Genomic DNA, 25503 nt, shown 5'->3' on the forward strand with positions numbered 1-25503 from the left:
AAGCTGAGAATCACGACTGTTTTCTCCTACAGATGAAAATGAGGATACTTTACTTTGTACATGCCGTTTTTTAAGTCATTTTAATTTCCTCAATCTTTCTTTACTAGGATTGTGAGCTGATAAACAACTTCATTTCCAACAGAAATAGTTACTTTGGAACACTTTGCATAAATTTCAGTGCTGGTGCAATTACTTGCATTTTCACTTATATCTTCAACCTAGAAAATGAGATATAAAATTATTTAAAAACATGTAATTAGTTCTGATATCTAGGTTATATCAGGTGACTTTCTACTTAAGTAAAATATGCCTACCTACTAAATAACTGGATTTAGCTTGGGTTGACACAAACGATTTTTAATAAAAGTCCAAGCCACCAGTAATATAGTTTAGTTTAAAACTATGTCCTCAAGAACTTAGAGTACATTAAATATATCAGAAAGATACTAAAAATTATTCAAGTACAGTAGCGTGTACCTGTTTCGTTCCTGAGACATTAATATATTATTATTAGGTGCTGTAAACGATAAGTTAAACTGGTTTGCCATACACCACTGCTTCGATAGGATCTTCGATAGAGTCTACCTGGATTGCTACGAGAACGAGAGAAGCTCGCTATGACGCCACAGAGCATTGACTTGGAAATGACTGATGTAAACCAACAATTTTATATTCTATTGATATTATTAAAGATAACTCTTGCAATAACTAACAGTCTGAGTACACCTCATTCACTATCACTATCAGATCCATTCTCAGATATATTGCTGAGAATATTAAAAAGTCAGTCAGCATTTTGTGACTTCAGGTTTTTGGTAAGAGATAGAACATCTGTATGTTTACAAAATTTGACACCTGGTCTGGATATATTCACCAACTCAAGTCCTTCAATTTGCAACTGTTGTCAAAAAACTGCCCTTATTATAATGTAACCTAACAAATTTCTGGATACTGAATTTATATCTTTTGCCACGTGACACTTTGAAAAAAACACTGGTATCAAGGTCATTGCCCAATCTTCAATTAAGTGACTCCCCTTATTTGCCTCGAAAGGTATTGGTTTTTGTTTGCATTCTCTTTTTATTTTCAGATATTGATCAGGGACCTCTATAATTTCCGCACGCTTCAGTAAGGAACCGTATAAGTCAAAATTTCTATCGCACTGATTGTACGAATGGTCGTGAACGGGGAAATATGTGTTGACCTCAATCGTTAGCCATGATAGTCATGCAGAAAACATAACAACGACAGAATTCTTATTTTGGCGCCGCATGAGTCTGAAAACAGAACAAGTTTCGATTTAAAAGTTTCTAAGCACTGAATTAAGAAATTATGCAAAAATGAACACACTGTGTTTGAATTTTTCTTCGACTTCTACTCAATATAAAAATAAAATCGGCATCGACCATCATTATGGCAATGAACATTGAAAATATATAATCACAATTGTCTCTTTTAGAACTGTGCAGTGACATTTAGCTTAGGATTAGAGAGATTCTTCGCATAGTCGAATTCCGAAACTAAAACACTGTCATTGGCAGTTCCAGATACGTCTTCCAAATATTTGTCTTTAAGTGATCTACATCCCTCCACTTTCTTTTTATGAATGTGAAACCTCAAAAAACACTCATGATGTGGTTTAACTTGTAAGAGAACTTCACATTCAGTACAAAAATCACACTTATCTGGTCGTGGTTGTGTAAAAGAATAGGATACGTACGATTTTCTCTCCATTATTTGTGATAAATATAGTACTTCATGGAAAGGGTTTTCCCAGTAGTTTCGAAACAATATTGCTTGAAAGCATAATAGAGTTTTATCACAGTATGTTTGGGATTGTCAAAGCATTTCCTATTGGAATTGGAACGGATATAGTGCACATCTTTATGAGGGAAATGTGACCAGTGTTTTTGTGAAAGTTCCCTCACGTCATCACTGATTTTGTTAGGACAAGTGTGATGATTTGCTCGTCTTTCCTCCAACACTGCACCTGTAAAAATGTAATATATGTAACTGTTACATTTGAAAAACAAATTGCGCCTTTTTTAATATAATAAGTTTGGAAACCATTGCAACAGGCTACCTGTATTTAATGATTCCTGAACCGTCCGCAGTCACAGTTCAGATATCTGTAGAACTGTTAGTAAATATTTCCTGCATACAGGTATATATATACACACACACATATATATATATATATATATATATATATATATAATTTACTAAGTCTTAAGAATGCATATCTCCTTCCGTATCCGTCCGAAAAAAAACCCTACCATAAAATTATATAATTTACAATTCATGTTGGAAAATGTTCAGCTAAGCCTCGTGTTAATAACAAATATCAAAATGTGATTAATTATTATTTAGTCAATATGGCTTAAGCATTACATTACATATGAAAAAAAAACATATGAGAAAATATTGATGTGTTACATCCTATGTAATCTTGATACAAACGTTTTCGCCTCTAATGGGGCATCTTCAGGTACAAATATAAGTATCATCTAAAATCAATTACAATACAAGCTTACTTTAAAACTGCCTTGACTAGAATGAAGTATGACATAGTGACTATATTATCTATATCAACATTAATTGTCCTGTCAAAATTAAAAACGAATTCATTTTAGAACAATGTGAATGTGCTTAGCCATGCTAAGTAGATCCCTTGTATGGTATCTCAGATGTATTGTGTTGTCAATAAAATCATTAAAATACTAAAACTATACAAATTAAAATATAATATTATCAAAAGCATGTATAGCTAATTTCGTGGAGCAATTGGAATTCTCGTTAAATGTCCAATGCCCTCGTATAACATCATGCGAGTCTAATCATCATACGCGAGTTGTTGAACAGAAGGGATGTGTTTTTGCCCGTAATCGGCCTAATGGAATAACCTGCAATCCGATGACAAGTTGTTTGTATTCATGTAATGCTTAAGCCATATTGACTGAATAATAATTAATCAGATTTTGATATTTGTTATTATAAAATTATATGTTATTCTAAAAAGTATACATTTGTTTGTGTGTGAATAGATATTTCCATAGAACAAGAATCACCTACCTTTTCTTACAGCATGATGTAACAACCTTAAACTTCTTGGCTGCGACTTCTTACCCTGTTGCATTTGAGGCAAATTTTTTCCACTAACTTATTCCTTCTCATTTTGGCAATAATTCTTTTCCACATGTTATATTTACCTTTCGTTTCACTCCTACATTTATTTTATTATGATCATTATTAATAATTCTTTCTTCGGAGGAAGAATAACTGTCACTCTCCATACATGCATCCATTGTTAAATGGAACATGCGCGCGGACAGTGACAACTAAACAAAAGAAACGTTTCTTTGCAAGAATAGTTTAGCACGCGACTACATTTTAATCCATCTCCTGCCATCTGTGAGTGGAATAGAGAAATGACAGTTACAGAACATATAGAGAAGGGTCCAAGCATTCTATAAATATGTTTTAAATATTAACAGCGATAAACGACTTACGCTGTTATTGAACCCATCTCCTCAATATCATGAGAAAATTTCTTCCTCCCTGAGGAGTCGAACCAGCGCTCATTCCGCAACGCGAGTATAGGCACGATCCTTACACCACGATCCTACGACGCGGAACTTAGAATACCATTCAGTACAAATATTTAATTTTATTGCAAGCTTATTGAAAACCGAAATACCGACAGCCTAAAAACTATGGAGAGAAAAAAATTTAAATGAAACAAAACTTTGTGAAACTGGAACACATCAAGAGGCCAAATCTATGCAGTTGATGATTATGATGATGATAATGATGATGATGATGGTGATGGTGGTGGTGGTGGTGGTGGTGGTGGTGGTAATGATTGCAGTAGGATTTTGTGCACTCCTGGAATAAAAGGAAATTCCAACTTACCGTTGAGCATATTGGTGATTTAGATATCTAGGAAACGCCGAAAAGAACAATAAGATTTTAAAAACAAAAATTCTATGAAAGCGGAACAGGCCAGAAGTTCTAATCCGTGGTAATGTAACCAGAGATTAGTCCCTCAGTAAACTGAGAGGAATTAGCATTAAAACTCTCTCCTGGATTAATAGAGCGAATTGAGAAGAATATTGTAGGCATGTAGAAAAATTAGAGCTGGAGAGTGAAAACTCTTACTGGAAGAAGGATGGCAATGTATTTGACGTTCACTTCATTATGAGCTATTCCATCTCAAATCGAACGAAATATAGAGAAAATTGACCTTACAATTTCTAAATACAATAAAACTTTTTTGTACGTAGAGAACTGCGATACAATGCTTCGTGCAAAGTTTGTGGCATCAGAACTTCATAGTGCTTAAATTTAAAATATTTAAATTTATCGTTTTTTCATAAAATTTGCAACTTTAAACTGTTGTAGCTCCGAAACTCTTTCACCCAATGATCAAAATCATGGTTTATTTTGATGCTGAGAAATTAAAGTTTATATTGACATATAAACAGATTTTCTTACTTTTTATGGAAATGGAGAAATTTAGATTTTTCCTCATTAAGACGCCTTTGCCAAGGAAAAAATATTTTTAAAATATATAGTTAGATTCTGCTTTGAAATTACAAATATACACATATTTTTACTGATGGCACGTTGATAAGAAAGTATTGAAAAATCAAATAAAGAAAATAAATAGTACGCGCGTGAACTAACCAGCTGACTGTGAGGCGAGAGTTAGCCGAGGTAAGCAAGGCCAGGAGACATAAACACGTGATGTGTCGTCTAGTAGTCATGGCTGTGCTAGCTTTATCACAGGTTTTCATAAACACAGGAGTAAAATGACGCCCAACTCTCGCTTATCTTCAGCTCTCGGCCAGTGCGTGCGGTATTGCGCCGTTCAAGTCTAGGCGTGTGAAAATAATCTATTTAATACCTTCGAAACTTATTGCCGTGACATTAAGCAAACAATGCCGAATCCCTCTTAATAGTGCAAGATTTTTCTCAATATTTTTTACATTTCTACAAATTGGCAAAAAGCCTAAAAGTAAGTAAAATCGGATTATCTGTCTCTCGGTGTACAATAAAAATGATTACTTCTTAACATAACCTACCAAATGTCAGCTTCAAAATAAGCTCTCGTTCAATGTTCTGCAGTAAATGGTTCCAGAGTTCTGAGCGCTGAAAGAGGCTTGTTTTTATAAAAACGCTAAATTTGTCGCTCAATAATACGAAAACCGTTTGACTTTCGATAGTATATTTTTGAAAATGCACTCTCTTCAGCACCTTGTATAAATAGGGAAAAAATTAGAGTATTAAAAAATGCGAGGTTTTTTAATGGGCGATTTCATATGCAATAGCCTTATGAATTATCGTCCGAGTTAGTACAAATTTATTTGAAATGTAGACTTTTCATTTAATTTACCATCTCATTTGGCTCAAATGTCATTCACAGCTTACAGCTCGATTCAGCGTTAATGGTCCCTGTCCTTGGTTGTTCGGCTAGTGAGCGAGCTGTTTGCATCATAATAGGAAAGAAATTAAATTACAAATGTGCATATGAGGGAAAGAGGAAAGAGGAAGAATGAAAATAATATCTATGCTCGAAGCTGAGGGACACTCATGTCAATAAAATGTAAGTCATCATGACATTGTTTAGTCAACAGACGTAGTGATTAGTAACGGGACGTGTGGAAGAATTTTGTGTTTCAAGACGGAGTGTACCACGACATGATAAGAAGGAAGTGTTAGTGTTATAACTGCGCTGCCTGACCTGTGTGTCCCAGCCCGCCAGTAGTGATGAGTAACTCGCTCTTAGTCCACCTACTTACTTTTTGCAGGGCCCATAATCCCTGAATCAAGCTATACGTTAATAAGGAATACAATACTACTTTAGCACGTTATATGTTACAATTTACTGTATACTCTTACCTGTTAAAGGAGGTATTCCACCTTTCGACAATGTTAACTTCTGTAAACAAGAGCACATCTCGGTTTGCTTCTTGTGCCCAACGAGTAAAGCATATTATGATGATTACAACGAATGTAGGCAGTGGCGGCATGGAACAAAATATTCACAATTATCTCGCAAACGGCTCGTTTGCGGACTCATATTTACTAGAACTTTTTGTTTCTATTATCGCATACTTTCAACCGTTTCAGTTTTCGTACTCTGTATATACACTTATGCTGCATGTGTCAATCCAACGTTTGCTCCCAATTGATGTAACATCTCGAAAACCATGTGTATGATGATGTCACTATCACAATAAAGAGCATTAATAAAACTGTCGATAGTCCACTACCGCATTCAGATCACAATACACTCTAATAATAAATTCGCTGTGTACGTAAATAAATTTCCGTGACATGCACAGCCATTATATCTGTACCGGCAGCTCCAAATACAAGATATGTAGGCCTACTGTATAGATCAAGCTTTGCTTTCGAACAGTTCTAACTCGACATCCTTTAGGTATACCTACACCACAAAGGGCATAGGCTATTACAATAATATTAAATATTTTATTTAAAAGGACCGATACTATGATCTCCCAGAAAATTAACCTTTCTTCCTGGCACACCTGTATATTACATCCAACCAACCATCCATCTATAAAATGCACACACACACACACACACACACACATACACACACACACGCAGACAAGCGCGCGCGCTAAATAACATGCACATATATTTGAATCCTCTAGACTCAAAACTCCCTGAAGACCATTTTGTTTATAATTAAGTTATGCTCACATATTGCTTTCTAAGGATGAATTCTGATGATTTATGTATTTAAAATAACCACTAAATTTATAGTAAAAGGTTTGTTAAAAGTCACTGTTAGGTTGAATATTCCCTCTGTTTGCCACCAGTTACTGTCAAAATCCTTTAATTTGTGACAGTGGATATAGGGGATTTTGAACCTACAGGATACATTTGTCGTAGATGTTTTTGATACAAATAAGACATGTTACGTAACTAAGTGCGAGAAAATTTCATTACCAAAATGGAATCAATGTCACCAGTAGATAATACCTTGACTTTCTGATTCTGTAAATTCTATCTTCTCTGCTTCAGGTTGATCTCTTTGATAATTACTCATCGCAGAGTCCTCTTCGCCAACGTTTCTGTATCCTTCCAGGCACTGTCCATAACATTGGGCGTTATATGTTTTCAGTAGTGGATGTCTCTCATCTGCTCTGCACGAGCAACCCTACGAAATCAAGAAGTTAATATGAGCAATACAATCATATACTGTATTTAACATGTAGTCTGCATGTACATTACTTTTTAGAAAGTCTTACCAAATAATAATTTTAAACTTTGAAACAAATATCTCGCTATCTAAGAAAGCAACTTCTTTCATGTATGAAGAACGAGCTTGAAAACTTAATACATGTCCTAGGATTCTGCCAACATGGAGAACTCCTGAGAAATTCACGTCATCATAACATCCGAAAACTAATAGCACAGGTCCTTAGAAATAGATCTTTTGAGGTCCATGAAAGGTGTACTGCGTTGCGTTTGAAGGTGGCGGAATTAGAATAGCGGACATCGTGGCTCTAGGCAAGACTAATAGTAAAGCTTTTATACTGGACCCAACTGTTAGATTTGAGATGAGTCAGATCCAATCATCTGAAGTCAAAAAGAAAAACAACAAATTTGTCAACCTACTGTGTCGTATTTTCAAGAAAAACATCACATGGAAGACGTCTGGGAAGTGCACAGTTTAATAGTTCGTAGTAAACTGTATTTTACTATATATTATTGTTATTGTGCTCAATGAACTCTCTTCAATTTTGTAAAACTGCACCCTAGCACGAGCACCAATCCACAATTAACTCTTAATACTTAAAAAAAATTGGATTCCATGATATCATTTCCAAAATAGTCACTTCAACCATTACAGATCCATGACAATCCTGAAAAACCATTTATATAGAATATTATAGTTCCTCTTTTTTCTTTAGTTTGTGATTGTCGAAAATATATGTATAATTTATATGATTTCTAAAATTCGTGTTATAATTTCACACAAATTTGCCTTAGTTACATACTGTAACTAGATATTATTTTTTTATATAACATGTTAATATTCTGTGTTCTTGGCAACCCAGGATGCTTGGGCAGACCTATGATTTTATTACGGTTCAGCAGCTTTCACCGCCATCGCCACTGTCATCATGATCATAATCATCATCACAATCATCATTATTATGGTCATCATCTTCATCATTAGCACCATCATCGTCACCGTAAATATGTAGAAACTGGTCATATGGTTTGTTCCTGCGAATCTCATGGGAAAGAAATGGACTTCATCGTTCAGCCAACCGTACCATCAGTGCAGTTAACGAAATTCTAATTAAATTATATGACTCTTTCTATATTTTACTTGTATTATTTAATTTCGTTGGAAACAGAGGGCATAAAAAATTATCAATTATATCACAATTTAACTACTATACTTCATATTTAAATACATTTAAAATAATTTTTAATTAATATCTTTCTGTATCTATAATGTATGCAATATTACTGATAGTAAAGAAACTTCCATATCATATAATGACATGTGGATGATTACAGGGATAATTTACAAGAAAAGCAATGATAAAGCGTACAAAACATTAATTTAATTAAATTAGCCAATAAACAAAGTTCATTTATCATGTACGTACGAAATAAGATGCATGATGTTACTGTAAGACATTTTGGTAATATAGGCTGGTACAGCACAGGATTCACTGGGATTATTCGGCTTTCTAGCATGGTAAACCGACTCTACCTTTCAGAAAATTGTGCACTTCTACAGCTCAAGTGCCAGCACACTAGTCTTCAATCCAGGCGGCCCAGGTCCGATCCCCCGCTAAGTTGTGATGGAATTTATAGTGGACAAAGTAGAAGTTGCAGTGGGTTTTTCTTTGGACACTTCCGTTTCCCTTTTCTATTCCACCATCACACGCACACCTCACCTCTACCTCATTTCATCTATCAATTTTATAGTAAAACTAGGCTGGGGTGATCAGTCATTACGCAATGGGACAAAGCATAATTAAATATAATTACATCAGATATATGAGGCATTACAAATATGTTCGAAATATTGAGTCAAGAGACATTAAACTTCACCTATATACTAATGAATTTTATGTAAATGAAACCATAGAACGATGAGATTCTAATCTGCATTACGTAATATATTTATACGCTTATAATTTTAATTATAAATTAATACTTTTGATTTTGATGCTTGATAAGATTAAATTTCTTGATGGACGTATCTGTTATTGTAGAGAACTTGAAAATAATAAATGCAATAGTTGTAGATAAAAATACCTTAAACATAAACGTGTAATTTCTAGAAAAAACTTTCCAAAGTACATTAAGTTAACTTAATGTTAATTTCAAACCAAGAAGGAACTTTAGAAATGGGTGAAAAGTAGGCTACAATCAAAATATGAATTGGTTCAGATTCGAATGCCTATTACAAAGTGCACAAAAATGCTAGAATTGATTTTAGTGTGACATGCACTTCTGAAGATTCCTTTATATGAATATTATAGTTTAGCTCTTAGATACCATTCTCTTATTACTGTCATTGTATTTATAACATTATGCAATCAGTATGAAACTCTACCTTCAAATTAAATACAGGAATGAAAAAATTAGGGGAGAGTTGGGTAGTATCGGACATCGGGTAATATCGGACAGTGATGTTTCTTTCATCTACCACCAGATGGTAGTACAGTGATGTTTCTTACATCTACCACCAGATGGTAATAGCAGTGTTCTGATGTCGCATACAGAAACGTAGCCATGTCACTTAGGTACTACAGTCTGGTGGTAGATGAAAGAAACATCACTGTCCGATATTACCCGATGTCCGATACTACCCAACTCTCCCCTAAATAACTAGATTAAAAGTCACGAGAGGAATTTTTTCAAAAGCATTGTTCTTAATTTTAATCTTCAATGGGTTCAGGATGATAGTAATTTATAGTATAAGAGAGTAAAATTGGTTTTTATCCACTAATAGAATGTTAAGTACCCGAGGCAAAGCCAAGGGTGATAATTTCCACAAACTATTCTCGTGTGCTATACATTATTCCATCCATTACTTACTGGTATTTAAATTCAATTTTAAATTGCACGCCTTTTCTTTGTAATGTGTTATTTGTGAAGAAGCTATAAATGATAATATATGGATTTTATTGTACTTAATGTGTTGGTTGTTATGGAAAAAAATTTAATTCACTGCTGTGAGTAAAGCTACTGTTTAGGTTGCTAAGGACGTTAAAATAAGGACCATTTAGGTACTAGCGGTTATGGATAACAATGATAAAAATGAGCTTATCTTTAAAACAATTTTTTGCATTTATATGAAGTATTACACATTTTTGCTATTTTTTTCTAATTCTTAAAGCTCCATTTTAGTTTTCAAATCGAAGTTTGTGCAAGTAAATTTATTTCTTAAAAACTGCATTTAACAATCCGTATGTAATATAACAATTCTCTTTAAATTCTTTACAATGATAATTATTATTGTGGCTGATTAGGAACAAAATATATCATGAAACAATACAATGGATAACTAATACCATGAGATGCCAAAACTAGCAAACTAATAATTAATTTTGTAGAGTTAAGAAAGTGTGTATATAAATGCATCTTACATACTGAGTACGATCACACGACTACATATTTTTGTGAGCATATACTTATTAATTCATTGTCTCATTAATGAAGTTCTAAGATTCTATCTCAAATATTTTCGGAATAATTTTCCTCATTTAGATTCACTATTTGCATATTAATTACAATTTATTTTACTGATACAATGAAACCTTTGTATTTGGCCACTTCTATATGTTAGACATCTCATATTGGACACATTTTCTTGGAACCGGACAAATTCCTATGACTTTACATGTGTAATATATCCTCTATGTTGGTCACCTCCCAAACCGGGAAGCTGGACACTCCTTACAGTTCTATCTTGGACGATTCTCTTGATCTATTATGTATTTCTGCTACCTGTTTAGAGTTGAGTTTCACTGAATCCTTGTGTTTTACAAGGACCATTAGCACAGCGAAATGAGAGAGGGTTTTCCTTGTGTAGTACAGCAACTGTGAACCTCTTTCTACTCTCCTGGAATTACCCGCTTTGTCCTTTTTGTAACTCTGTACTGTGACTAAATTTGAGTATGACGTGAAAGGAAATTACTTTTCATAACAATAAACGTTATGATGAGAAATTATCTAAGTAGGCCTGAAGTGCAGAAATCAATTATTTGTTGAGGTTTTTACCTGTGAGAATCACTTTGTGCAGTTAGTATAGTGACTCAATATGAGTAAGCATAAGTTGGTGGAATTAACCATTGAAAGTAAGAAAGAAATTATTGATCGTTTGGGTTATGTTGTTAGTTGTAGGAAAATTGCAGAAGAGTTTCGAATTTCTAAATCAACAGTTTCAAACATTTTCAATAATAGGACCTCAATGTTAAAATGCATGAGAACAAAATTGCAATGAGGAAAGAAAAAGAGTTCACAAAACTGTTGATGACGAACTAAATGACAAAATGTTTGAAAACATTAGTTCTTTAATATCATGTCCATTAACTTCCTTTCCATTGCGTGCTTGAAAATTTTCTACTTCCCTCTACCTTGAACACCCCGTTAGGATGAACAATTTATTATTGAATCATAGGCTACGTGTCCAAGTTAGAGAGATTTCAATCTACTATGAAACTACACAGAAAACTGCAATATTATCTTAAGCACAACTTCCTTTAATTTCGGTAAAATGGCATTAATATTTCTTTAAATGCCTGGAAAATTATAAAAGATTGCAAGTTGCATCTTTAACAACCAAGTTCACCTTCTAAATTAAAGTATGAATTATGTTGTAGTGTGTCCTTCAATAAAAATAACGCATGATTCAAAATATATGTAAATCCTTGCGTATATAAATAATTTTAAACCAATATCTTTTCTTAGCACAATGATAATAGTTGCTTATTTTGTAGGGATATTTACTCAGCTTTACACTTTGTTCTCAAGAGGAACTCAAAGCTACATTCCTTTCTAAAAGATCCAGCTACACTTTAGGTTGTTACACCCCAATATTACACTGAAGCCACGCTAGTTACAGAACTGCCTGCTGTGTGTTTGATTAGCAGCAAGATCAAGGGCGTTTTCTCCTAGTCACCTTATTCAGGATGCGCCTGGAATCCACCCAACTCCTATCAAATTAGCGCCGACGGCCAATTCTACACAACAGTGAAGCGGACGGAACAAACCAAAGTACTGCGATGAAGGTACGGACATCTTCCATTACGTTCTCAATATTTAATTAACACGTTAGTCACTGCATCTTCCCTCTTACTTAGTTTATGTATATTTTGTATTTACATTTAATAAATAACTATTCTGTACTGAGTAGATGGTAGTTTGTAAAATGGAAGATTATTTAGATATACAGTGAAATTCTGAAGTCATGAACCCAGTTCCTACTTGTGCAGAAACTGTTCGAATAGGAGGAGGATTAGGCGTGTTGAGTAAGAGATTTTGCCAGTTTTCCGATTGTTACAGTAGTGTTTACTTGTGAACTATGGCATACTTTCAAGAGTAGTATTCTGAATAAAACATTAACTTATCACGTTTAGAATTGTGAGCAACAGAGAGAAAATTGAGTCGGGAGACTATGGGTACAGTCAAGTAGAATAGCTTTGTGCCATATTCTATTTTCATTTCAAGTGTTCTATCTGTCTACAGTAATCTTGTAAAAATATTGTACTCAACTTTATACTTATTGTGCAGACATTTTTAAACATACCAGTCGCTTAAATGAAATTAAGAAGTGATACAAGTTGCCATTGGGTCATTCCACGAAAATATCAACCTCCATGTCCATTTGCGAAACTATCCAAACCGCATCATGTTATATATGTATGAAATCCTCAAATTCTCTACTATTCGGATATGAAAACCGTTTTTACGTTGGTAAACGGACATTGAAGTAAATTTGAAGAATATTAGTTGAAGTAATTTATATTGCGAAAGTTGACAAAAATGCATTAAGTTTAATTGATCATATAATACTTTGGAATTATGATTTAATAATGGAACCAAGTTCAAAAGGAACTTTAAAGCGTTCCTTGTCATTAGACTGCCAGTCTGATTAGAACATCTTATGGACTGCAATTTCAGTCGTTGATATATTAAGGTTACTCAACTGTGTCATATCCGGAACGAAATTTACGTTTTTTCTATAAAAAAAGTTAACCGTTGGATTATTTTCTTTAACTGTATTTCCTCTTAGAAAATGTAAGTTGTCATCAAAAATTATATAAGCGATTTTTTTTTTTCAATTTTTTTCATTTGAGGTGACTTTTTGTGAATTGAAAGTGCGTCATGTCCAGAACGAAAATTCTTCATTGGTTTTCGAGATAGAGTAATTGCGTCGCACTGACGTATTTATTTAAATGAAGTAATATATAGTCCCGTCGCTCTAATTTCCGGCAGCCAATCACGTTGGAGGTCGGCTACATTTAAATGTGTGCGTCTTATGATTCGCTGATGATGACGTCATGCATTTCCTAAAGCTCGATAAATACTTAATATAATCGCCCGCCATTTTGACTCTTTCGTTGGCGTTCGCAGAAAGCACACGAGGACGTTATTCGCCGCTCAATTATTTGCTAAATTACAGTGCGTTTGATTTATTATCATAGGAGCTACGACATGATTATGTTTAACGGTGTAGCAAATAGATTCCTCATCTGGTAGCTCAGCAACGAAAGAACAAAAATGGCGAACGATACTGCCTACCTAGACTTTATAGAGCCTTTACTTCCTAAGAGGTAAGCAAAGAGGAGGAGTCACGGCGGGAATAACAGCATCGCGACTATAGCTAAATATTACATATCGAAACATATTAGTACAACCAAACACAAAAATGCACTTTCCAAGGCTACCTGGGAAACAAGTAAAAGTAGCAAGAAATGGTACCTTAAGCGAGGTTGTGGATATATTGTAAACGTTGCTACCCAAAGTAGTCCATCATTTACTGATTTGTGACAAAGCGACAGTCGTTACATTTAAGAAAAATTCGTAATTGTGCTGATGGTGAAAACGTGGTAATACAGATAGATTTCGTAGAAAATTTCATAGTCCAATACCAAAATGAGGTACAAATTGCACATTGGTGTCAGGATAAAATTTCTATCTTCACGTCTGTAGTGTGGCTGAATGATAGAAAGAAAATTAGCCTACGCCATAGTGTCAGATTATTAATCTTATGACACGCTTGCAGTATTTTTGTTCATTGATTATACAATCACAGACCTTGAATTGAAAATAATAAGTCATAGGAGATGTTGTAATGTTTTAACACATCTCTCAATGCAAAAAATGAATATCTGGTATTTCAAGAAATGTTGTTTTTGTTGTTGTTGTTGTTGTTGTTGTTGTTGTTGTTGTTGTTGTTGTCTAGTGCCTTGCATTTGGCAATGAAGCCATTAGAAGTCGTGCTTTCCAATACTTTTGAACTGTAGTTTCTTCTGATCTTAATGCTTCACAGGTCTTCAAGTGGTCTTCATTCATTTCTGCCGGATCGTTACACAGGACACATATGGGTGAAGCTAAGATACCTATTCTGTAGAGATGACTTGCTAGACAGTCATGATTTGTCAATAGTCTGAAGGCTGCAACTGCTGTTTTCCTTGGTCTCTGGGGGATTATATCTGGGTTGGAAAGTAGTGTAATCCATTTTTTGTCTTTAGCATTTGATTCTATTTATTGTAGGTATGAATGAGAAAATTTTGTAGTGATCAAGCGTTTTATTGAGGAATATGAGAAATTAAATTTAGATTTTTGTTTTATTGTTGTGCCTTTCTTGGCAAGTGTGTCTGCGGTTTCATTCCCCATGACTCCACAGTGTGCTGGAATCCATTGGAGACGGACAATCTTATTAACTTTTTGGAGTCGTGTTAACATTTTGTAGCATTCTCTTATTTTTGTTGACTTCTTTGTAGCATTTGAACATATTCCCTGAATTGCAGCTTTAGAATCTGAAAGAATTACTGTCTTGTTGTATTTATTTAAGGGAAGATTTAATAATTGTCGGAGAGCAATGTGTATAGCCTCTATTTCACCATCATAATTTCTTGTGTCTCTGCCAACAGAATGCTAAAAGGAAAAATGTGTACATGTAACTCCAGCTCCAGTAAGGTTTTCTGTGGTTGATCCATCAGTATAAATATGTGTAGCCATTCTTCTGTAATGTTAAATAATGTTAAATAGGTTAATATTTCAAAAATGAACTTAAAACAAGTATCGTTATATTTTAAATAAAATAAGCCATAACAGTTACAGTGAATTCGTAGTCCTGAAATTTGAGAATAATACAGTGATACAAATTAATTACTGTATGATAGTCGAGCTATTGAAAGTCATTGAAATTTATACGTCAATGATGCATTTAAAGTTTGTTAACAAGTGTTTATTTTTAATTGTACACACGTGACTTAGGTTTTTCACATTGTTAGTGTAATCTTCATATATATAGATATATATATATATATATATATATATATATATATATATACTGTGTATATATATATATATATAAAACAGCATGTTAAGAAATATATACAATTATATAACTTATGTAAGGACATTTTCGGACATCACGTACGGAACAAATTTTTCCCGTCATATCCGGAATGCAAGTTTCATTTATTTTCTGGCGAAGTTTTCTTGATATAAAGTTCCGAAAAGCATTAAAATAAATCTTGTAGAATTAGTAATATCCCACATTTTTTCATTTGAAAAATCTTAAAAATTTCGCAGAGATTTAGAGTTTTCCAAAAAGAGAAAATAAGCATGTATGAAATGCGTCATGTCCGGAACGAAAGTATGACCCCAATTTTCGTCGCTATCTCAACATAAAAACTATTTTTGTCTCAATCGAAAGAGGGCAGATTCAAGAACATAGCCTACTGCAACGTTTATACTCCGAAAAAACATCACAGAAATAAACGTAATTAACGGGTTTAACCCAACAAAAATGCAGTTCCAGCGTCAAGTCCGGAACGATGGAATGTCCCCATTACGACACTTAAAGTCGCTACATTTGCAGCCTGTCTTTCAAAATTAAACTGAGTATTGATTGAATACCATTATTATAAACAGATTTTTGCATAATTGAATTACGAAAATTAAATATTAAAAAAGTAATGCCAAACATTCGTATCCACAAACGCTAGACCGTCAGCTATGGCTTTTATCATTGTGTATCTACGTAAAAAAGAATTATTAATGAAACAGAAGTATACAATTTTAATTTTATTGCGAAAAAGAATTAATCTTTTCGTCTATAACCAGTGTAATGGTTTACATAGTCAACGAGCGTTTGCAAGCAAATAAATTTGAAAGCCAATATTAGCGTGTTAAAACAGTGACACGAATACCATTGTAATCTCATTAATGGAAACCTACATACAGTCCTGCATGGCGCTAAATTAGTTTGGAACCAAATGACGCCAATACGAAACACATTAAAAAGCAATATGCATAACGAAAGATTTTCACACCACACTCATAATTTAACCTCAACATATTTCTTATGATAACATTAATGCAACACACGTGAAGACTCTCTTTTCAGGAGGTCGGCACGACGCCCGGCCTCTACCTAAGACAACACAGAACGTCACACTGACAACGGACTAGCAAGTATGCTTAGAGAGTAGACCGTATGCGAACTTACGACCGTGGTTTCCATTCAACGTTAAATATTTGCCTGCCTTTAATCTCTAAATAAATTAATTTCTTAACTGAGAACATTAATAACATTCTGTTAATTAAGGGTTACAAAAGCTATTTATTGCGAAGAGAACCTAAGTTGTCATGTATGCATGATCACTGATTGGTATCAAAGGAAGAGAAAAATAAAGACAGATACTGTAGAAGGAAAAAGTGATGAGTGAAGAAATGAAAAAAAATAACCGTTTCTCTTCAAGAGGAGTTTTTAATATTACATACATTACGTTTTGCCCCTGATTCAGTCATAATACCATTTACTGAAAATGATCCACAGTAGGACTTCTCAGTACATTATTTAAATATTGTTGGAATAAAAATATGATATGGAAATAAATACTGAAAATAAACATGATCTTCTGTAGAAAATACCTTGTTTTTACTAAAATATGTTTAGAAAACAAAATTAAAGAAAGAATATATAATTTTATGCATCTTGGCTACAAATTACCCTTTTTGATGAACTATAAATAGGTGACATTTTAAAATACACTAAAACAATGGAAACGTAATGAAATATTCCCCAGACTAGAGGCATAATAGAATACGGCTGTACAACACCCTTGCAAGACCTGTAGGCTTACTATGTTGTGGAAATGTGGCATTGTAAATTAAAAAAGAAGACGAAAACAAATAACAACTAACGAAATGAGATTTATGCTATTAGCCTAATAGCAGGATATACAAGATTACACCACGAAAATAATGAAGATATTATAATGGCAGACCTTTCACTTGAACCCATTCCGTAATATATGAAGCAGTATCACAATAACTGGATGAGTCATCTATGAATACAGAATATCAAAACCTTATTCGACTATCAGCCACACGAGAAGAGAATATTGGGTCCTCCAAAGAAACGATCGCGTAAAAATTTCTGTTTGAGACCTTAACATGCCATGAAGCCTAACAGGCTACTTGTTCTGGAAGATGATATACACTATTTACCAAAAAGTAATTGGGTATCGTTTTTGCCTCTTTAAAACCTCGTGGTACCACTCGTTACTATAAAAGCAGTCATCCTGTCAGGCATGCTCTCCACTAGTTTGTATAGGATGTCCACTGGAATACGTCGCCATTTCTCTTGTAACATGGCACTCAGTTGGACAATGGAAGTTGACTGCACCTCCCGAGACCTCAATCGCCGGTCCAATTCGTCCCAAAGGTGCTCAATGAGATTGAGATCAGGACTCAATAGGTGAGCATTATTGTCTGCATACCACTGCATAGTATCCGCCGAAACATGGGGCCAACTTCCATTGTCCAACTGAGTGTCATGTTGCAAGAGGAATGACGACACATTCCAGTGGATATCCTACCCAAACTAGTGCAGAGCATGCCTGAAAGGGTGGCTGCTGTTATAGCAACAAGAGATAGTACCACGAGGTTCTAAAGGGGCAAAAACAGTGCCCAATTACTTTTTGGTAGGTAGTATAATTAGATATGAATGCATATTTTTCTTACCTAGGACAGATCCTTCACTGCAAACTCAGCATTCTTTAATCTTTTCTCTATTCCGCCTAATAATATGATATAAGGCACTCAGCACACGAATAGCCCAACTCTCAAAATTTGCGTATTGAGTTTATTCATTTAAATAGCTCCTCATAATTGTTCTCGTCAAAGAGTAAATTGGCTGAATCATCATTCCCAGTTTTTCCATGAAATTTCAGCAAAATTTTTGTTTGTGTATCGCATTTCGCGCACTGTTACAAAGAGGTAAAGTGAAAATATAATTTTGTGGGTTGGGCCATTTGTACGCTGACCGCCTCAGTCATACGATACGATACGATACGATACGATAAATGGTATGGCAAATAGTTCAAATGTGATCGTCATTTTGTTCTTCAACTTCTAAAAGTATCTCTCATTTAAGTTCTGGCTGATAACCCTATAAGCCGGCAGTACATATCACTTGATATGTAAAACAAATGGGTCTATTTTTGCATACATCTCTAGTCTGATTAGTGAACTAGGCTATTGAGTTGGTGCATAAAGTCGTAGCGTTTTTCGTTGCTATGGTAGCTGTGTCACTACAGTAGACTACTATTAAATGAATGAAAGTACAGAAAAACGCTACGAACTTATGCACCAATGCAATAGTTACTAATCAGCAATGTAGCAATTGGGGGGGTGAAGAACTAGCTACCGTACCCCATTATCTCCTGGCTTGTCTGTCTCACATCTGATGCCTGGGTACCTCCGACTTTTGCGAATAATTTTTTCACGAATTTCTGCTGTTTGAGCCAGAGAGCTAAAAATAATGTTGTAGGTGTGAACGAGACTAGTTCTGTAGACATGTTTCACGATCGTGATTTGACGCAAATTTTTCTCGTTTTTTCAGTTCTTTGCGAATCTGGCAATTTTATGTGTTAAACGCGATTTTTTTTATGAATATTGCTGAAACGTACATCGATCGGTCACGAAATTACATTATTTTATTTTAGACAATGAAACATTCAAAATAAACACTAAGATGGGTTTGTCTTTCTTCCACAAGAAAAGAATGGCTGCTGAGCTGTGAAAAATGAAAATCTGTATGTCGGGCATGCACAATACTTAGGTTAGTTACATACTGACAAAATAAAAAGATAAGTTCAATTGTATATTACGATACAAGGTGGGGAAGTGTTTTTTTTTTTTTTTTTCAAAATCGAGAGGAACAGTTTGAAAACCGAGATATTATAACTCACTTCACAAACGTGTATTGCACAATATTTTTGGCACGATCATATTTTTTAAACTGCAAATATAATATACAATATATATTACACTGAAGATTGAAAGCAATACCATTCCAAAACCTTCGCAAAACTGCACTGTAGGTTTAATGGTAACTAAGTTACAGTAAGTGCACTGTAATGAGTCTATTTCACTATAGTTTTATGTTAAGAAAGATAGTTTCTCTAGCAACAAGTTTGTGTGAGAATTTTAACATCCAAGGTTTAACAATAGCTGTAAATAAACAAAAAAGCACGATCGTGCAAAAAAACATATTTACCACATTTTCAGCAAGAGTCCGCAACGAAAAGTAAAGAATAATGTATTTTCACAATTCGGCACCCTGTCACGGTGTGCAAAAGAATATAGGCGTAATATTTTTATAGTCTATATTCACGTGACACTTTTCTCCATTTAGTGTGTAACAGTCCTTATCAATACCGAGGAAACTTGTAGGATAGTGGTTGGCATTTCGTGACTCGCGTGATTCTTAGCACCCCCAAGCAGGAAGGAGGAGTATGACATGATCTCCCCCCCCCCTAGTCAACACTTGTTCATTCAATGTTAAGTAATTTGGGATTCTCCCCTTCCTACCTTCCCTTTTGCTGTGTATTTCGGGCTGCATTTAATATGACGTAATATTTGCTGAACACTGCTGTAGGGGAATCAGTCTTTTATTACCGGTACCATTTTTAAAATGAATTCCATTTTTTAATAGAAACGTTATCTTGACGATTTATATGTTTAAACACTTTTTTCGCGATTTGAATATTGAAGAAACAATCTTCTTACGATTTACATATTTGAATAAGACTTTTTCACGATTTACATATTTTAATAACTATTTTTCTTAAATTACAGTAGTTTTTATTTACCGTCTTTAATGTATTTTAGTCACCGTTTTATGGTGTTCCTAGTGATGCCTTATTGGTCTCACGAGTTTACAACCTGTCTTCGAACTGATGGCTAATATATACATCTATAAAACTTCCAGGATGGATACTGATTTTAGGATCTACACTTCAAAGCAATTAGAATTCTAATTCTGAAGACATTAGAAATTTTCTGTGGCATGCACGATAACATCGAATAAGACTGTACCATGCCTGCAGAGACAAGACTTCTATTTTTTTTAGAATAAATTTGCAAAAAGTAATAACTCATAGAAAAATGGGTTGAATAATTTTGAAATAGACTCTGTGAAATCAATCGAAATGAACTAAATGCAAATAAATATCGTGATATTAAGCACAAATATACCTCTCAGTGATATGTACATCTATTATCAGGTAGTACATCTGTGTCAGAAGAAGAACAATTGTTTGCATAGATCTGAAGTCTGATTAGTATAATGTATTACGAATCAGAGATGTATACACTGGGGGGAAAGGAAATGGCCACCATACTCCATTATCTCTGTGCTTAGTTGCCTTATGAGTGATGCCTTATTGGTGTCACTTATGAAGTTCAAACCTGTCTTCGGATAGTTAACTAAAAACAGCCACAAATCTTTAAACAGAGAAAATGCAAACTAACTTAGAATGTTCCAATAGCATGATACTCATATACTACTAGCTAATGCTACTGAATGGACATTATAGCATTTCGGATTAGTATCAACAATTACCAATAAGTTATTGAGTAATATTGTGAAACTACTGTAGAACTGACATTTAAAATTACCATTTCTGCTTCTCTCTTTCTTTGCCACTTCTCGGCCAAGTATCTTGTTAACATAATATCTGCAGCATCTTCTTCATTGTAGCATACGTATTGGAAATCTCCCAACTGGAAAATAAATTGAAGATACGTATGTAAGATTATTAAGTACAACATAATGAAAATACAATAAAAATGATAGAGAAAGATATAGAAGGAAAGAATAAAGAAGAAAAGAAAGAACACTGAACAAATGAATTAAGAAATGAGTGAACGGAAGGGACGATGAAAAATATTAACAAAATTATAACAAAATGTTAAAAAAGAAGGGAAGATTACAAGAGAATGCGGAAACAGAATATTTTGTAACCAGATCTTTTTGTAAGTAAACTAATACTCAAAAAAATTCAAAAGTCAATGAAAAAATTACTTAGCTAAGGACAAAATTCGAATCAATTTCTATCCTCACTTCCTTTATTATTCACTTCAAGAATAGGCACACTTATCCGTTCCTGGTTCACAGATCTCATCTACTCGTCCTGTTTCGTCCCTTTCTCGCTTTTATTTTAGGCCAAAAATATGATTCTGCTCTCGCATATTTATCCTCTTTTCTCCTGCTAGGTCACAGAATAATTAGCTGCTATGGCCAAAAGATAAATATGAAAAGACAGAGAAAATCCCGGAAAAAATTGTAACAAACATAGAACGCGTTCTATGTAGAACAAAACAGAATACTTTTATAATAAAATTATAAAAACATAAACAGAGATAGTAAAGAAGCAGCTAATATACAATATTTTAGACAATTACGGAGCAAACCAAATTTAAATGTTGAACAAAGAGGGTGGGAATCGGAAAATAATGACGAATCAACTATTACACTGTAAGAACTAGGTGATGAATTAAGATAATAAAGAATAGTAGAAATATAGGAAAGGATAATATACAATCAGAATTACACAAATATACTCCAAAGGAATTGAAAGTCACATTGTTAAACTTTTAAATAAAATATGTAGCTACTGAAAGTAGGTACTATACCGAAGTAATGGAAGGAAGGAATAATCATGCTGTTATTAAAAAAAAGAGACAAAAGAGATTTCGAATATACAAAGAAATAAACATACTTAATGCTTACTACAAAATTGATAAAGATTTTTTATACAATTACAGCAGTAAACCCTAATAAGAAACGTTCATGTCTGAAGTACAAAATGTCTTCCGATCGTGTACTGATGCAACATGCCCTGTAAAAATTATTAATGGGGAAAAGAAGGGAATATAACCCAGAAACACGCCTGCTGTTTTAGATTTCGTAAAACCTTTCGATAGCTTGCATAAGCAGGCGCTGTTTGAAATTATAGAGTCAAGAAACATTGCGGGAAAATTATTACAATTAATAATGTGAATTTATACAGAAAAAAGTAGTAATAAAAATTGATGCTGAATCTAACAAAATGAGGACATTAATAAGAGACCATGGCAGATTTTTCACTTTAGCCAACATTATTCGACATTTACATAAACGATATTCTAAACAAGAAAACAGAACTGAATAAAGGAAGAATTCACATTACCAGAGCGAAGAAACTTTCAACTGCACAATTTGCAAAACATCCATCTCATAATAATAAATTTAGAATACTATTTCGTTTATATGACGTCATTCCATTTTCGACCAATGAAGTGTAATGAAATTTTGAATCCCAACCAATCACAATCACACTTTGCAATAATTTTTGCTGCTATATTTATCGCTATCAATTTATCGCATGGTCGTTCTTTTGTTTAGTCGTTGTCCCCAACTGTTTCCCCGTGAATTGATGATCACGAATACATTAAGATGCAGCTACACGATTAAACTTTTCTTTCAACTTTAAAGCAATGAATGCAAGATTGATATTTAATATTAATTAATATATTTACTCAATGAAGACGACGTTCAAAACGGCGCACCATGTAGGCACAAAATCTTCATGCATCTTAATTGAACGTACCTTTTAAACTAGATTCTTTCAATATTCTTCCCAGATTGGAAGCATACGCGATTGGAATATTGAACTGTGTGGATGCAGCTTTAGTTCCGTTACACACTACAGCGAGAATGCGTTTGTCGAGCTATAAAAAATGCTTTCGTGTAGCACTGATTGTAAGAGTCGAAATAAGACACAGCAGACATTGGTCCTGCTCCCACAGGTAACATAAACTATAAGTAGCCTATAAAATTTGTATTTTGTGAGTAAAATTAAACAATTAATAGAAAGTCAGACGTTCAAATTTATGTAACACATCAAACCCAATGACCTTGCATAGTAATAATGTATTTTCATCAAACTACCTTCCGTATGGCGTAATAAAATTCGTGTTTTAATTAGCCTATCTATACAGAGATGGCTTCACTGTGTAGCAACATGTCTCGATGTGAATACATAAGCATTGGTATATAGCTGTCCCCAATATTACTGTTAAATTAAATTATGATTTCAGCAGATAATGAAAATGTATTTGTGTTATAATAATAAGAGAAAAGTGCAGTACATGTAATTAACATTGTTAAACCTGTATTTCGCAATTGGCATTACTGAATAATAACATCGAATTTCTTTATTGCAGTAATCTATATTCATCTACGAGGATTTAAACTTCACAATGTCTGAATAGGTTAAGTATTCGTTAATAAACAATTATTAACATTTTGTGATCGAATTTTATGGATATATTATTTACATGTTTATTTTATTCACGAAATAGTCCTAATAAATGCCACTCGAGGTCTGAGATTTCCCAGATAAATCTCAGACCTCTCGTGACATTACTACAGATAATTTATAGATTTCAATATATAAATTAAATTAAGCTCTAAAAGGCTGCAGTTTAATAATTTCAACAGAAACATCTTAAGTATGGCGTTTCTACGTAAAAACACAGAGAGAAGCAAAATGTTAATTAAAACAAAATTATGGAGTAAGTAAGCATATTCAACTACCAAAATTGAATGATTTCACATGAAAACGAAAAAGAAATTATCAGAAAAATTTCAAAGTTTTAAAACATATCAGGAATTATTAATATAATTTTCAAACAACAACTCACGAACAAGTACAAAAATAAAATTATTATATAACACTCTGGTCCTTCCTGTACTAACACTTTGTAGTGAAAGTTAGACTATTAGAATCAAATTTAAATTTAGACTGAAATTTGTAGAAATGGATATTATGCGAAGAACAGCATGATACAACTGGTCAAATCTCAAACCAAACGATGGAATTTTTGCAAGAACTGAGTTACCCCTATTTCTTGAAAACCAAAAAAAGATATATATATACAGGGTGTTTCAATAATACGGGGTATAATTTCAGGTATGTATTTCCCACATGTAGACAATCAAAATAGTTCATTACAACATGTGTCCGGAAATGCTTCATTTCCGAGTTATGGCCTTCACAACATTGAAATTCACCGGACCGTTTTTCTTTCCGCAGGTCGTTGTCATTACAGAAGATATTCAAAATGTCCACCTCCTGCTTGAATACAGACCTCACATCGATGTCTCATTGACCTGCGAACACGATCCCAAACTCCAGGAGTATTGCGTATGTCCTCAGAACATGCCACAATTCGATTCCGAAGGGATTCCAAATCATGCACCGGAGACGAATAAACCAATGATTTTAAATGGCCCCACAAGTAGAAATCGAGAGGGTTCAGATCAGGTGAGCGTGGAGGCCAAGCAATTGGGCCACCTCTACCTATCCATCGATCAGGAAACCTTCGATCCAAGTACCGGCGAGCCGTACGACTGAAGTGTGCAGGAGCGCCATCATGCAAGAAGTGAATGTGTTGACGATTGATCAGTGGATTGTCTTCTAAAACATGAGGTATGGTGTTTTCCAGGAAGTTTGTGTACGCCTGCCCCGTAAGTCTGTTTACAAGTACATGGGGTCCAACTAATCGATCACCAATGATACCGGCCCACATGTTGAGGGAGAACCGCACCTGGTGATGAGCTGGAACAGTTGCACGTGGGTTTTCATACGCCCATACATGCTGATTGTGGAAATTTGTTATGCTATCTCGTGTGAACTGTGCTTCATCTGTAAATAATACTAAGGCAGGAAAGTTCGGATTTACACCACACTGCTGCAAGAACCACTGACAGAACCTAACTCGTGCAGGGTAATCTGCTGGTGACAGGGCCTGTACACGTTACAAATGATAAGGATACAATTGATACTCTTTCAACAGTCTCCAGACAGTCGTATGAGGAATATTGACTTGCAACGCTACCCTTCGTGTGCTGATAGAAGGAGT

At 34.1% G+C, this 25503-nt stretch overlaps 1 protein-coding gene across 1 annotated transcript in view; it reads right to left on the reverse strand.

Moving 5' to 3' along the window:
• Positions 1–25503, reverse strand: part of LOC138692735 (uncharacterized) — a 141743-nt gene that overhangs the window by 22217 nt on the left and 94023 nt on the right. Inside the window, exons 13-14 of the mRNA XM_069815927.1 lie at positions 21214–21318; positions 7015–7192 (exon numbers count right to left, since the gene is read on the reverse strand). Of these exons, the coding sequence (XP_069672028.1) occupies positions 7015–7192; positions 21214–21318 (283 nt within the window). The remainder of the gene's footprint in view (positions 1–7014; positions 7193–21213; positions 21319–25503) is intronic.

This window comes from Periplaneta americana, chromosome 17 (assembly GCF_040183065.1).
Source record: "Periplaneta americana isolate PAMFEO1 chromosome 17, P.americana_PAMFEO1_priV1, whole genome shotgun sequence".
Taxonomy (NCBI): domain Eukaryota; kingdom Metazoa; phylum Arthropoda; class Insecta; order Blattodea; family Blattidae; genus Periplaneta; species Periplaneta americana.